This window comes from Eretmochelys imbricata, chromosome 13, assembly GCF_965152235.1.
Source record: "Eretmochelys imbricata isolate rEreImb1 chromosome 13, rEreImb1.hap1, whole genome shotgun sequence".
In the NCBI taxonomy this organism is placed as follows: domain Eukaryota; kingdom Metazoa; phylum Chordata; order Testudines; family Cheloniidae; genus Eretmochelys; species Eretmochelys imbricata.
Genome location: NC_135584.1, coordinates 43,985,522 through 44,000,610, shown reverse-complemented (window position 1 = coordinate 44,000,610; position 15,089 = coordinate 43,985,522). Strand labels below are relative to the sequence as shown.

The 15,089-nt window shown below is 51.7% G+C and overlaps 1 protein-coding gene across 9 annotated transcripts; it reads right to left on the bottom strand.

Annotated features, from left to right (window-relative positions):
- Positions 1-461: 461 nt before the first annotated feature.
- Positions 462-13,493, bottom strand: HNRNPC (heterogeneous nuclear ribonucleoprotein C). 9 transcript variants are annotated; one of them, XM_077831689.1, is made up of 10 exons: positions 13,390-13,492; positions 10,605-10,760; positions 10,290-10,315; positions 4,306-4,569; positions 3,046-3,160; positions 2,472-2,519; positions 1,789-1,949; positions 1,206-1,319; positions 843-1,000; positions 462-762 (listed from the first exon to the last, which is right to left on the bottom strand). In XM_077831689.1, exons 4-10 carry the CDS (start codon positions 4,544-4,546, stop codon positions 679-681), a joined length of 921 nt encoding a protein of 306 aa, XP_077687815.1. In that variant the 5' UTR covers positions 4,547-4,569; positions 10,290-10,315; positions 10,605-10,760; positions 13,390-13,492; the 3' UTR covers positions 462-678. The 9 variants fall into 9 exon arrangements, with proteins under 9 accessions (XP_077687815.1, XP_077687814.1, XP_077687822.1 ...); XM_077831688.1 differs by lacking the exon at positions 10,605-10,760 and having other exon boundaries at positions 13,390-13,493; XM_077831696.1 differs by lacking the exon at positions 10,605-10,760 and having other exon boundaries at positions 1,218-1,319; positions 13,390-13,493.
- Positions 13,494-15,089: the final 1,596 nt, after the last annotated feature.

The following is a 15,089-nucleotide window of genomic DNA, read 5'->3' as shown; positions in this document are numbered from 1 at the left end:
ACAGAGGCCTGTGTTTAACCTCAGAAAGGGTAAACTTGGTTGGAAGAGTCAGGGTGTCTGTGTCTCAAATGTGAACTGGAAGCAGCAGCCACCTCCTTGCTTTTCTGGTGCACATTCATTAACTATGATGGGGCTCAAGCATTAGTGCTCCTTAATCAGGTTGTGTCCTTTAAACCTCCCATCCCAGCAGACAAGGTAGCAGCCTGAGCCCAGTTGATACTACATCTGGAGAAACAATACTCTAAGCTCCAGGAGTGGGATTTCTGCTAGTGCACAAACCCCTGGCTTGCACTAGGAGACATGCATCCCCCACCAAAAACTTCTTGTGGTACATCCTGCTCCTGAGTGTCCCCTTCCCCAATTGCTCTATGCCATAATCTCCCTCCACTGTGGCAGATGCCACTACATATGCTGGGCCAGAGGGTACCCCCAGGTGGACAGATACAGGTAGATGCACCAGGTAAAAACCATACTTTTTTTTATTGTTAAATCATAGAGGTATCAAAATTAAAAGAGGAAAATGACAGGGGATTTAACAGAACTATGGGCAGAGCCAGGGGTGCAGCAGGAGACAACACCATGAACACATGGACGGGCAGTGAGAAGGAGGCTGGGGAGGGGCCAGTGACAGGCTCAATCTCAGGTGGGCGCCTTGCTGGGAGGGGTTACGCCAGTGGCTTAGGAGTCATCTTCACCATTGGCACTGTCTCTGTCGTCCTCTCCTTCCTCCGCCTCCTTCTCGTCACCCTTGATGGATTCCAGCTGAGAGAGAGGGGACAGGAAGGGATTAGCTACAGTGACACCCACTCTGCCCTGGCTCTCTCTGGCTTCAGGGTTCATACCTGGTCATCCCCTCGATCCTCATTATCGTCATCGTCCAGCAGGTCCCCCTCCTCAGCAGAGTCGTCTGCCCCAGCCTCAGACTCCATCTTCACGTTGCTCTCCTCCTTCTTCATGGAGCTGCTGCTCTGCTCCTCCTCAGACTTCTCATTCTTCATCTCTAAAGGGGGTGAGGATGGGTGTAAGGAAAAACACTGCCCCAGGGCCTTGTGCCCACCCCCCATCCAGGGAGCTGAGGCTGCCCTGAACAAAGCACACTCCATGGAGGGGGACATTCTCCCAACCCTGCCACAGCTCCACACCCAGGACAAACCAACATGGGTCCCTCGAGAGAGCCCCACGCCCTTCTCCACCCCCCCTCTCACCCGTCTGTTTACTTTGATCCTTCTCAATCTTTTCCAGGCTCTCCAACAGCGAATCCACTTTCTGTTTGATCTGGGTCAGCTCCTTCTTAATGGTCTGGATGTCATCACCTTTCACTGAAACCCAAGAGAAGCAGGGGACTGATTGACACTAGGACCCATCCCAACAAGGTACAGGCTACAACCCCAACTCTGGAATGCAGGGCCCTTAGACCCCGCACTGGCAAGAAGGGTAAGTTAGTATCAGTACACACTACTCAAGGTGGGTCTGACATAGGGTGACCAGATTTAACGGGTAAAATATTGGGACACATAGGGGAAGCAAATAAATAAATAAATAAAATAATTTAAAAAAAAAACCACACACGCCAGAGCAGCCAAAGCTGCAATATCGGGACAAATGGCGTCCCGACTGTGCATCAGTCGGAACACGGGACAAAGATCTAAAAAGAACGCGGGACAAAGACCTAAAAATCGGGACAGTCCCGATTTTAACAGGACATCTGGTCACCCTAATCTGGCACCCGCAGCCCGTCTGACCCCGCCCCAGGCCCCTGAAGTCAGCACTGCAGGCTCCGACACGTACATTTACCAGACTTGGAGGATGATCCTCGCTGACCACTCTTGGAATTAAAGCCACTCTTGCCTCGGCGAGAGGTGTTGCCAGAGACACGCTGGCGTTTGGAAGGCACCACAGCCCGGGCGATGGGGGGAGGTGGGGGCACACGTGCGGGGTAGCTGTACATCCTAGGAGCAGGAGGAAAACAGTGACCCCCGAGCAACAGGACCTCCACGCACCCACCTGCACACTGAGCTGCAGAGTGTTACAGGTTTCAGAGTAACAACCGTGTTAGTCTGTATTCGCAAAAAGAAAAGGAGTACTTGTGGCACCTTAGAGACTAACCAATTTATTTGAGCATAAGCTTTTGAGCGCTACAGCTCACTTCATCGGATGCATACTGTGGAAAGTATAGAAGATCTTTTATACACACAAAGCATGAAAAAATGGGTGTTTACCACTACAAAAAATTTTCTTGGAGAGTGGGGTGGGGGGAGAGAAAACCTTTTGTAGTGGTAAATACCCATTTTTTCATGCTTTGTGTGTATAAAAGATCTTCTATACTTTCCACAGTATGCATCCGATGAAGTGAACTGTAGCTCACGAAAGCTTATGCTCAAATAGAGTGTTACAGTGGCATCTACGCCCCCTGAGAGATTGTGTGTGCAGTGTTAAAGCTTATTGTCATCCTCCCAGGACACTCAACGTACCTGTCATAGTAATCCCGCTGGAAATCATAGTCCAGGTCGAAGGAGGACCTGGAAGAGAAAGCCCATGAGACATGGTCAGGATGGGCAGATAGCCGGGGGGGGGAAGAAGAAGGAGGAGATGATGGTGAGGAGGGACCCTGCTGAGGAAGTGGAGAAAGAGGTGCTGCTGCACCGAACCTGCTCCTCATGGAGGGAGATAGGACCCAGAAGCCCAGCCTAAGGGACTCACTGGCTTCTGAGTGCAAGTTATACACACACAAGGAGCCATGCTGCAGGAGGGAGGGGTAGCTTTGCTAAGCAAACCCACCAGCACCTGTCTCTCCAGCTAGCCTGCTACCCAGTGCCACATGAGATGAGCTGGGACAGGCCTGGGCAGGACCTCCCACACCCAGGGAGCCACAGCAATTCACACACTTGGGGCAGGGGCCTAGGTAGCCCGAGACACCCAAGGGAGGCATCTACTGTGCAGCCACTTCCTGACATCCCTCCCCACCTCTGGGAGACAGAAAGAGACAGAGAGAAGAAGTGCCCACGCAGGGCATGAACGCGATATAAAAAACATAAGGGTCCCGACCTGACTAGAGGGGACGGAGAAGGTGGTGCAGCTACTGACCCGTACATCTCCGCTGCCGACCGCTTCACGCCCGCCTTGCCCCGGTTCACCTTCGGCTCAGCCGCCAGGTTGATGTCTGAGAGAGAAGCAGACATATGCTGAGCAGACACCCCTACTCCTCATTGGTGTGAGGAACTAAACACTTCAACTGACTGGAGCCAGGGCTACAGGGGACAGCTCCTGGATCAGAGCCGCTCTCCTCCACTGGAGTGCTAGCTCTGACCAGTGCAGCTCACAGGCATGAAGTGATAGCATGATCCATGTCCCTCTCCAGCACAACTCAGTACCCAGTCCCACCAAACGGGCCATGGGGAACAGCTGGCAGTGGGGAAGCAGACACACACCACAGGGGCCAAGCAATGGGAAGGCTCCCCACACATGCAAGGCTTGCCCAGAGAAAATTCCCAACTGCAGACTGTGATTACAGTTTATCCAGCTTGCAACAGGGCCTGTGTGTGTCAGTGACCCGGCCACGCACTGGCAACAGGGAAAGGGGCAGACTGCATAATGGGTGCCTCAGTCTCCACAGAGCCCCACAGACACCCTCCGATTCACACCCCTGTGCCCAAGACCTCTTGAGCATCATACCCACCTCCCTTGACAGATCAGCACTAGGTCACTGTTGGCTGCTGGCCAGTGCCTCTAACAGCTTCTGAGATAAACCTGAGCCCTGGTGGAAGAGGCAGCGGCATCTCTTGTATCAGAGATCTGCAGAGGGTCAGAAACCTGCCACTCTGGGAACCCCCCCATCCCAGTTCCCGACCCACCCCCATCTATTCCATGTTCACATTTCTCCTGCTCCCTCCTAGCTCCTGTGACCAGGTGCTGCAGGGGGGCACCTCAACAGCTGAACAACTAGCCAGGGTGGGAGTGTTGGGTGAAGCTCTCACAGAACCTGGCTGGTGATCAGCTTATCCTCTGCAGTGCGCGCAGATGGGGCAGGAGGCACAACTTGGGGACACCCACCAAGGGTCTGGCCAGCAATCTCCCTGGTATGGTACGGTAGGTTTAGGGCAGGCAGGAGGTGCTCACCTGGGACCAGGCCAATGCTATCCCTGACCTCTCCCGAGTACGCGAGGCTGGGGGACTGTCTGGTCTGGGTTAGGGATGCAGCCAGGAGACGCTCACCTAGGACTTTGCCTGTGCTAACCCCGTGATACTCCTCACTGTGCATGAAGAGGTGTCTGATCTGAGTTAGGGATGCAGCCAGGAGGCGCTCACCTAGAACCTGGCCTGCGATCATCCGGCCATCCTCCCCGGCCACAGCAGCGCGGGCATTCCGCTCGTTGACGTACTGCACGAAGGCAAAGCCCTTGTGCACAGAGCAGCCCACAATTTTGCCATACTTGGAGAAGATAGCCTCCACATCAGACTTCTTCACCACCAGTGTGTTGAGATTCCCGATGAATACACGCGAGTTCATGGAGCGTGGGTCTGTTTTGTTGGTGACGTTGCTGGCCATGTCTCACACGCAGCACGGACCTGCTGGGGTGGGGAGAGCTGGTCAGAGGGACAGTCACAGGAATGACCACACCCCATCTCCCTGCATCTCAGAGCCAGGTCCCATCTCCACTGCCTTCCATCCAGGCATCCAAGTTCTTTATGAAAAGAGACCGCGATCTCAGAACCTCCAGTCACAACACGAGGCACACAATTAGACTTGGGCGAGCAATTGGAAGGCTTGGTCATGGCTACACAGTGATCCGGGAACAGCCAGATCCACCCCCTTTTAGAATTACCATTGTACAAGGCACTGATGAGAGCCCATTTGGAATACGGTGTGCAATTCCGGTCTCCCATGTTTAAGAAAGATGCATTCAAACTGGAACAGGTCCAGAGAAAGCCTGCTAGGATGATCAGAGGAATGGAGAACCTACCTTATGAGGGGAAACTTAAGGAGCTTGCTTCATTTAGCCTAACAAAGTAAAGGCTGAGGGGAGATGTGACTGATCTCTATAAATACATCAGAGGGATAAACACCAGGGAGGAAGAGGAGTTATTTTAGTTAAGAGCCAATGTAGTTAAGAGCCACAAGAACAAATGGATATAAACTGGCCATCAACAAGTTTAGGCTTGAAATGAGAGACAGGTTTGTAACCATCATAGGATTGAAGTTCTGGAAGACCATAAGAATGGCCATACTGGGTCAGATCAAAGGACCATCTAGCCCAGTATCCTGTTTTCCGACAGTGGCCAATGCTAGGTGCCCCAGAGAGAATGAACAGAACAAGTAATCAGCAAGTGATCCACCCCCTGTCACCCATTCCCAGCTTCTGGCAAACAGAGGGTAGGGACACCATCCCTGCCCATCCTGGCTAATAGCCATTGATGGACCTATCCATGAATCTATCTAGTTCTTTTTTGAATCCTGTTACAGTCTTGGCATTTACAACATCCTCTGGCAAGGAGTTCCACAAGTTGACTGTGCATTGTGTGAAAAAATACTTCCTTTCGTTTTAAACCTGCTGCCTATTAATTTCATTTGGTGGTCCCTAGATCTTGTGTTATGAGGAGTAAATAACACTTCCTTATTTACTTTCTCCACACCAGTAATGATTTTATAGACATCTATCATATCCCCCCCTTAGTCGTCTCTTTTCCAAGCTGAAAAGTCCCTGTTTTATTAATCTCTCCTCATACAGCAGCTGTTCCAAACCCCTAATCATTTTTGTTGCCCTTTTCTAAACCTTTTCCAAGTCCAATATATATTTTTTGAGATGGGGCGACCACATCTGCATGCAGTATACAAGATGTGGGTGTACCATGGATTTATACAGAAGAAATATATTTTCTGTCTTATCTACCCCTTCTTAATGATTCCCAACATTCTGTTTGCTTTTTTGACTGCCACTGCACATTGAGTGGATATTTTCAGGGAACTATCCAAAATGACTCCAAGACCCCTTGCCAAGGGGAGAAGTGGAGGCAAAAAAACACTAATTTGTTTCAAGACCGAATTTTACAAGTTTATGGAAGGGATGATATAAGGCTGCCTAAAATGGCAAAAGGTCCATCTGTGACTTCTATTAGCAAATATCCCCAAAAGTCAAAAATGAAACACTAGATGGGAAGGGCTGAGTTACTAGAGAGAGTTCTTTCCCAGGTGTCTGCCTGGTGGATCTTGCCCACATGCTCAGAGTCTAAACGCCACATTTGGGGTCAGGAAGTAATGTCCCCCCAGAACAGACTGGCAGAGGCCGGGGGGGGGGGGGAGGAGGGGTTCACCTTTCTCTGCAATGTGGAACACGGGTCATTTGATAGTTTGAACTACAGTAAATGGTGGCTTCTCTGTAACTTGAAGTCTTTAAATCAAGATTTGAGAACTTCAGTAACTCAGCCAGAGGTTACGGGCCTATTACAGGAACATATGGGTGAGATTCTGTAGCCTGATGCGCACGAGGTCAAGCTAGATCATCATTTTCTGTCCTTCAAGTGTATGAGTAACACTTTGTATACAAGCCCCCAGAGCATCTGTGCCTGCAGAAGAGACTGCAATACCTACAGAGAAGAGATGCCCAATACCTAGCCCTAGGCACCTGCCTAGCTCTCCAACTTTTCCTGACCCTGGAATACAGCCAGTGTCAGATCCAGTCACATAGTGCTCTGTCTGGCCCAGAATCACCTGGCAGCAGCCACCACCTCAGAGGAAGGGCTAAGAAACCCTGCAGCAGGCAATTTCCCCCCAACCCCCTCAGTTAGGAGTCAATTCAGGGTCGGAAGGAGGAAAGCTTAGATTCCTTCCACCCTTGGTTTTAGGCTGGGATTTCCAAAAGGAGCCTAGGAGTTTGGGACATGGGCAATAGCCCCCCACAGTACTTTTGGCTATCCCAGCCTTAACCCTGGCTAATGGAACTCTGGATGCACATGCCCAATCTGCCTGAACCCTACCAACCTCTTGGCCTCCTCAATGCCACCATGTGATGGGGAGTTCCACTGGCTATGTGTCCATGGCATGAAACTATTTCCTTTTTGGCAGCAGCATAGAATCATAGAATATCAGGGTTGGAAGGGACCTCAGGAGGTCATCTAGTCCAACCCACTGCTCAAAAGCAGGACCCATACCCAATTAAATCATCCCAGCCAGGGCTTTGTCAAGCCTGACCTTAAAAACTTCTAAGGAAGGAGATTCCACCACCTCCCTAGGCAACGCATTCCAGTGTTTCACCACCCTCCTAGTGAAAAAGTTTTTCCTAATATCCAACCTAAACCTCCCCCCCTGCAACTTGAGACCATTACTCCTTGTCCTGTCCTCTTCCACCACTGAGAATAGTCTAGAACCATCCTCCCTGGAACTACCTCTCACGTAGTTGAAAGCAGCTATCAAATCCCCCCTCATTCTTCTCTTCCGCAGACTAAACAATCCCAGTTCCCTCAGCCTCTCCTCATAAGTCATGTGTTCCAGACCCCTAATCATTTTTGTTGCCCTTCGCTGGACTCTCTCCAATTTATCCACATCCTTCTTGTAGTGTGGGGCCCAAAACTGGACACAGTACTCCAGATGAGGCCTCACCAAAGTCGAATAGAGGGGAACGATCACGTCCCTCGATCTGCTCGCTATGCCCCTACTTATACATCCCAAAATGCCATTGGCCTTCTTGGCAACAAGGGCACACTGCTAGCTCATATCCAGCTTCTCGTCCACTGTCACCCCTAGGTCCTTTTCCGCAGAACTGCTGCCTAGCCATTCGGTCCCTAGTCTGTAGCTGTGCATTGGGTTCTTCCGTCCTAAGTGCAGGACCCTGCACTTATCCTTATTGAACCTCATCAGATTTCTTTTGGACCAATCCTCCAATTTGTCTAGGTCCCTCTGTATCCTATCCCTGCCCTCCAGCGTATCTACCGCTCCTCCCAGTTTAGTATCATCCGCAAATTTGCTGAGAGTGCAATCCACACCATCCTCCAGCACACTAACTGCCTTTCCATTTCATTAATTCTGCCCTTTGTTTTGTAATGCGGCTGCAAATACCAGGATCCGATCTATCACCTGTTGTTGTGTAACCCTCCATTCTCTAAAAGGAGCCGTCCCAATCTCTTTGCGAAGCAGACAGGCTGGATGGGAATGAGAAGCCCTATCTTTGCTCACGTGGACCCTGGATCCTTTCTTCCTGAGGCCATTTCCAAACTGGGAGTGGTGAGGGGCTGGACTCATGCAGATCCTGCCTTGTGCTCCACACCAGCCAACTCAGAAGGAGGCAGAGTGACCTTCCCTGGGTCACCCAGCAACACAGGGGCTCACCTGAGACCCAAGCACTTCACCAAGTGCTCTCCCTCCCTGACATTCTGTGCATGCCTTCCCAGCCACCCTACAGACAACAAGCCTTTCATGAAAGAGCAATGACTTGTCCCATCTGAAGGGGGTGTTCAACCCCCTTCTGCACAGAATACGATGGGCCTAGGGCAGCATACAGGCACTGTACATCACGAGTAGGAGGCAGGGATCAGCATGGGGGCAATGCTGCACAACATGGAGATGGAGTGCAGCTTTGTTTCCACTTGCCTCTGATGAAGGGGATGCTCTTTCATGGAGCTGCAGGGGGCTGGGAGGGGAAGGGAACAGAGGTCTGGAAGACTTCTTGAGAACTGTCCCCCATCTCTCAGGATGGCATTCACCCTTTACACTCAGCTCTGCTGCACAGAAGATTGTTGCCCTCCACACCCAAACACAGCCCCACACCCCAAAAGGTCAAAGCATTGGGGGCTGGTGAGATTAACACACCTGCATTTCAACAGGCCAGACTGAGCACCTGCCAGGAGCTCAAGGACCATACAACAAACATGGTGCCACTGACAGTCCCTGCTACAGAAGCCCTTGGACGAAAATAGCAGGGGCAGCTGCAAGTCAGGATTGATGGACCTCAGCAGAGCTTGGTGAGGACTCCAGGACTTGAGAGCATGTCACTGAGTGGTGAGTCAGCATGCTCCATCCCCAGAGGTGGTTCAACCCCCTGCTGCTTCTGCACATACCAACCACAGACAAGAAAAGGGAGAACAACCTACGTATAGCTCTAGGGAGACCCCATCTGGGACCTGGCACTCAGGTCCAACACTCTTAAACACAAAGGCCTCTGGTCCCAGAGCAGGGACGGGAGAGTACCTCTATACACAAGTCCAGAAGATCCCACCTGGGATCCTGTGCTCAGCTCCAGGCTCCTCACTGAAAGGGACATCTAAGGAGAGCAGCAGAAAGGTTCATCGATGCTGGAAGGCTGCACGTCTGGGGGAGCTGAGCCTGACAAGTTGTGTGTTGAGAACAGGATTTACATGGCTTCCCTTCCTCTGTCTCTCTCAAACCCAGAACTCTTCTTGTGACGCAGCTTGTGGAGGTGGAAATGTGACCACACTTATCAGCTGTGATAACCAAGCAGGCTGTGTCTTTCCCCTCCCACCACCAGAGCCACATGACCATGTCCCTTGCCATGGCAAAACCCCCCGCCCCCTGCAGCTCTGCTAATGCACGTCTCTGCAGCAAGCTAACCTTGGACCATGCCTAAGACACAACATTGGCACACACAACAATGCCTCCTCCATGCCAGGGCCTTTAATTCTGGCTGCTGAAGCTTGCAATAAAACCTATTGGCCCTCACACCTCTTACCATGGCCCAGGATGGATTTGTATCTGCGCCGCACGTGGTACCACCAGCTGCCGCTGCTGCTCCGGGCTGGGTGTCCATGTCGTTGTGGTGGGTTGTTTGTGAGGGAAGGACGGCGTAGAGGAAGAGCGGGAGGAGGGTTTGGGGGTCAAAGGAGGAGAGGGGCTGTTTGGGGAAGGGCCATCGCTATCAGGAGCGATAAGCACCACAGATATCATATTGCAGCAACAGTTTAAAAATTGTACAAATGAAAGATTAAAAATAAAAAATAAAAAAATAAAAAAAAATACAGACTTCCAGAGATGTTCTAAAACAATTCAGGAGAAACCAGGTCCCACTCTCAGCAGCCAGGCAGTCAGGGGGGAAAAAAAAGAGTTAGCGTGATCAATCCACTTTAAAAATTTAAAAACCTTCCACAGTCAGGAACACTCAGAAAAACTCGATTTCATCCGGTTAAAAATCAGCAGTGTCATTATCATCACCATCAGCAACATATCAGCATAGTCAAGTCATCAGCATTATAGTAGTATAATAGTAATAGTAACTAGCAACAACAATAAAAAGGAAATCAGTGGAAAGGCAGGAAAAATGGAAAAAAAAATTGGAATAACTTACTGTAGCTGAAGATCAAAAAAATCTCACTGTAAAAAAACAAAAATAAAAATAGCCCAGATTAGAAAAACGGGAGGTGCCAAAACGTCAAGTCAGCAACGATCATTTCTGTTCTCTCCCTCTCTCTCTCTCTGTTCCAGCTCAGTTACCACAGAACCGCCTGGGGAGAGCTCTCGGTAGGAGACAATCACAGCCCTTTGCACATCATCATTTCACTCTAAAAATACCCGAGGAGAGGTCAGCTTATGAGGGGCGAAAAGGCTCCTCACCTACCCCAGCTGCTGCAGAAAAAATAGAGATAGAGACTTTAAAAATTACATCTTAAATCCAGCTCCGGTTTGGCGCAGGGAGCGCTAGGCCACGGGGACACCGTTAAAATGGCTCTATAAAATTGGGAGGTGTGCATGTGTGGGGAGGGGGGGTTAAAACGAAGCTGAGCTCCAGTGAGAAGGGATGGGGTTTCGCCTCGCTGCCCTGTGAAAGGAGAAGGGACAGATTGAGTCAGGGTTCCTCAGAAACACTGCACGCATCTCCCATTCGCCCGCCAAGAGACCTGCCTACCTCCCAGGGGGCCCCAAGCTCACAGCTGCCCTAGTTCAGTTAGGGCTCTGAGTACGATGAAACTCTGTCTCTATCTTAATATCTCTGCTTCTCCCTGTCACCAAGGAAGCAGCTCAAATGACTTGTGAGTACACAGATATCTGTGAGCTTGTGGCAGGAGGCAGCTTCAAGTGGAGGTGCATCATGTTCACACACCATGAGGCAATGAGGGCGAAGGGAAGGAGAACATATATACGCTAAAAGAAAAGGAGTACTTGTGGCACCTTAGAGACTAACCAATTTATTTGAGCATGAGCTTTCGTGAGCTACAGCTCACTTCATCGGATGCATACGCTGGAGCCGACCCTGACAGAGGATGGGGAGAAGAACCTGCAAGTCAGTTAACTGGAACTCCAGGAATGTGGGTGGTTTGAGGCACCACATCCTTTTGGGGTTGGAAGAAAATATCCCCTTCCCCTCCCTGTCAGGTATTACGGAAGGTGGCTTGTTACTGGAAAAGGGGATGAGACTGCCTTCTCTCTCTCTCTCTGAAGAGACCAGCATTAGATATAGCTGGAGATAGGATACCAGGCTCAGTGGGCTCACTGCCCTGTGGCCCTAGGGGCCGTGGATATGATGTGAAAGAGATACCTGTCTACATGGGCCCATCTATCTGATCCAGCATGGATGGGGAGGATCCCAGGGTAGATGGGCTCATTACCACACTGGTTCAGAACACAGACAGAGAAAGTGGATTAGATGTGAAGAAGTGTAGTGGGGGGAGACATTGGGAAAGGAAGTGTCCTGTGCCTTTAGTATACACTGCCACCACATGCTCCCCTGGCATGGTTCAGGGACAGCCTGAACTGCGGGGTCCGCATTACCCCAGTATAAGTCACATTGTAAGTCACTCTCTCCTTCAAACCATCTCTGATCACTAGGAATAAGGCAGAGTCCCACCCTACAGCATAGGGGAACAGGATCCTCTCACTCTCACCTATTGCTATGTTTATTATTACAATCATTAGAATACCAGGGTTGGAAGGGACCTCAGGAGGTCATCTAGTCCAACCCCCTGCTCAAAGCAGGACCAATCCCCAAATTTTACCCCAAATCCCAAATGGCCCCCTCAAGGATTGAACTCACAACCCTGGGTTTAGCAGGCCAATGCTCAAACCACTGAGCTATCCCTCCCTCCCCCATAACAAGAATGTCTACACGAGGCCATGCCTCTAGGATTTGAGCTCCACAGGTTGTTTCCCCAGCCTGCTGTCACCCCAGAGAGGTGGTGTGATAGTGAGGAGGCTGACACTGTCCGGTTTGGAGTCACAACAGACACCAAATGCCTGCTGTTTCACACAAAGTTTGGTTAGATGGTACCTCCCATGTAGACACAGACAGAGCCCAGATTCGCATCAGCTGTCCAAATCCCTGCAGTGATGTTTGTGCCCAGGGACCATTTACAGACACTCCTTGAACCAGAGATAAGGGGGCTAGCTGCCCCTCCCGGAAGGGGTCTGAAGGGGTCCCATCCCTGCCATGGGAGTACCATCACAAGTGACCCAAACAAGGTGTATGTGTTGCAGAGTATATGTACCAGCCGACCCTGACCATGGAGGCAGTCTGTGCACCCTCATGCAGCCCCCCCCCCCCCCGACCACCACAGGCACATCTGGGCTCCCCCCATTCTGACATCCTGGGGGAAGGAGACGGCAGCCCAGCCCAGACATCCCTCCCACCAACCTCCAGGTCTCGGCCATCTCAGCCACGGGAGTCAGCACAAAGGGGGATGCATGTGGGGTTAGCCCTCCTCCCCCTGCAAGGGGGCACTGGTTTCTCCTAGGGCTGGAGAGAACACATACCAAGTGAGTTATCGCAAATTCGGGCACTCCCACGCCCCCATCTTGGTCTCTTCCAAAGGGGCAGGACGGAGTTACTCACTAGGACGTGCCATTCTCCACCCCCCGGGGGGGGGGCCGTCGCCAGGAGCAGGATATTTACACTGCCAGTTTTCCCGACCTCCCCCCCGCCCCCCGCATCCTGATCTCCGAGTTCTAGGGAACAAACAGATTTTCTGTTTCGGCAGCGCCATTACCCGCCCCGGCAGAAGAAAAAAATCTCTCCCCTGGAACAGACCATTAGGTCATCCCCATTTCCGGCATTGGCCTTCCCCCCAAAAGTGTAGATTTCCCTCCTCGGGGCCGCACCATTACCGGAGGAGGGGGGGCGCAAGATGTCGTCCCACCCACGATTACCGGAGAGAAATGTGTGGTGTGTCCCTCCAGCCCCTCAGCATTACCGGGAGAGGAGCAAGATATCCTCCCACCCACTATTTCTGGAGAAGAATGTGTCGTCCCCGCCCCATTACCCGGGGAGGAGACTGTGTGTGTCGTGTCGTCCCCGCCGCCCCCGCTCCAGGGCCACGCCATTCCCCCGGGGAAGGGGGGGATATGTGTGTCGAGCCCCAGCCCCCACCATCAGCGGCCGGAGAGATGCACCCGCCCCTCCCGGGGCAGGACCGCACCATTAACCCTCAGGAAAGGCTCCCGAACGACTCACTCACCGCTAGACCACAATACGGCTCCGCGTCACTCTCACTATCTCTCGGCAGCCACCCCACTCCGAGCTCCTCACAAAATGGCGTCCACGCCGCCCTCTGTGCCGCGCAGCCCGGACTAATCTGTGCCCGCCCCCTTCACGCCCCCATTGGAGGGCGGGAAACCCCTTTCTCAGCAGTAATTGGCAAGTATGGAAGTCGAACAGAATATTGGCCAATGAGAGCAAAGAGGGTGAGGGCGAGGCCAGGAGTGGGCTTTGCCCCTTTTTCCTACATGGGAAGGAGACTAAGATAACGATTGGCTGAAGAACGTGTCACTCCCCGACCCTGCTCCAACTTTCCACTCTGACTGGCCTGTCATTCCCCCCTCCCACCGTCCCTATAACAATTTTCCTTTCTGATTGGTTGAACAACTCATCAGAACTCGCCCTAGCCTATGGACCCTTGTGATTGGTTAAAGGTATTTTTTAGCGCACCACCGCTCTGCTTTTATCCTCATTGGTTGGCTGCCATATCTGTCACGTTCAAGTCTTATAAGTTGCAGTCGAGGAAGAGGCGGAATCAACTGTGTCTGATTGACTGAAAGAACTCCATGGCGGCGGAATTGCATCCGGGGCCTGCGCCCTGACGCCTTCCCATTGGTCATCGTGGGGATGATGACGACTCTGTTTCCTCGCGTTGTCATTGGTGAGCGAAGGTTCTCGCGATCCTGCGGTGGGATCGGCTAGTGGCTAACTCGCGGGAGGGGGGGGTAGGTCGTGCTTCCGCCAATCAGCGCCGGACGGCTGCCGTCCCGTAACGGCGATTGGCCGTTTTGAAACGGACCCTCTTAAATCAAGCACAGACAGAGGCCGTTTCTCGGGTCGGGTGGGGCCAGAAAGGGATGGAGCTGGGAGGCCATGAGCGACAGTGGCGGGGCAGAGGGTTAGGGGCTGAGATAGAGCCGGACGGGAGGGGCAATGGGCTGAGGGGGCAGGAGGGGACGGGGCCGAGGTAGGAAGAGCCAGACGTCCCACTCCGTCAGGGCCCGGCTCTGAGCGGTCTGGTCTTGGGGTGCAGACCCCTCCCCACGTAGAAGGGTAGGACTGGAAGGGGCCTGGAGAGGTCGTCTAGTCTAGTCCCTGCACTCCTGGCAGGACTAAGTATTCTCTAGACCAGTTCTGACAGGGGCTTGTCCAACCTGCTCTTACAAATTCCCAAAGATGGAGTTCCCACAACCTCCCTGGGCAATTTATTCCAGCGCCTAACCACCCTGACAGGAATTTTTTCATAATGTCTAACCTGAACCTCCCTTGCTGCAATTTAAGCCCATTGCTCCTTGTCCTATCCCCAGAGGTTAAGAAGAAGAATTGTTCTCCCTGCTCTTTGTAACAACCTTTTATATACTTGAAAACTGTGATCATGTCGCCCCCCTCAGTTTTCTCTTTTCCAGATTAAACAAACCCAATTTTTTCAATCTTCCCTCATAGGTCATGTTTTCTAGACTTTTAATCATTTTTTTTGTTCTTCTCTGGACTTTTTCCAATTTGTCCACATCTTTCCTGAACTGTGGCGCCCAGACCTGGACGCAATACTACAGTTGTGCAACTGACTGTTCCTTCCTAAGTGGAGTACTTCACATTTGTCCTTATTGATTTCATCCTATTTACTTCAGACCATTTCTCCAGTTTGTCCAGATAATTTTGAATTTTAATTCTATCCGCCAA

What these genes read in the sequence shown, in the direction of transcription:
- HNRNPC (XM_077831688.1), bottom strand. Translation starts at nt 4,546, where the DNA reads ATGGCCAGCAACGTCACCAACAAAACAGACCCACGCTCCATGAACTCG. An exon ending in ATCCTCCAAGTCTGGTAAAT is followed by an intron (nt 1,320 to 1,788) that starts GTACGTGTCGGA and finishes CTTGGGTTTCAG; the next exon opens with TGAAAGGTGATGACATCCAG. An exon ending in GGATCAAAGTAAACAGACGG is followed by an intron (nt 1,001 to 1,205) that starts GTGAGAGGGGGG and finishes CACCCCCTTTAG; the next exon opens with AGATGAAGAATGAGAAGTCT.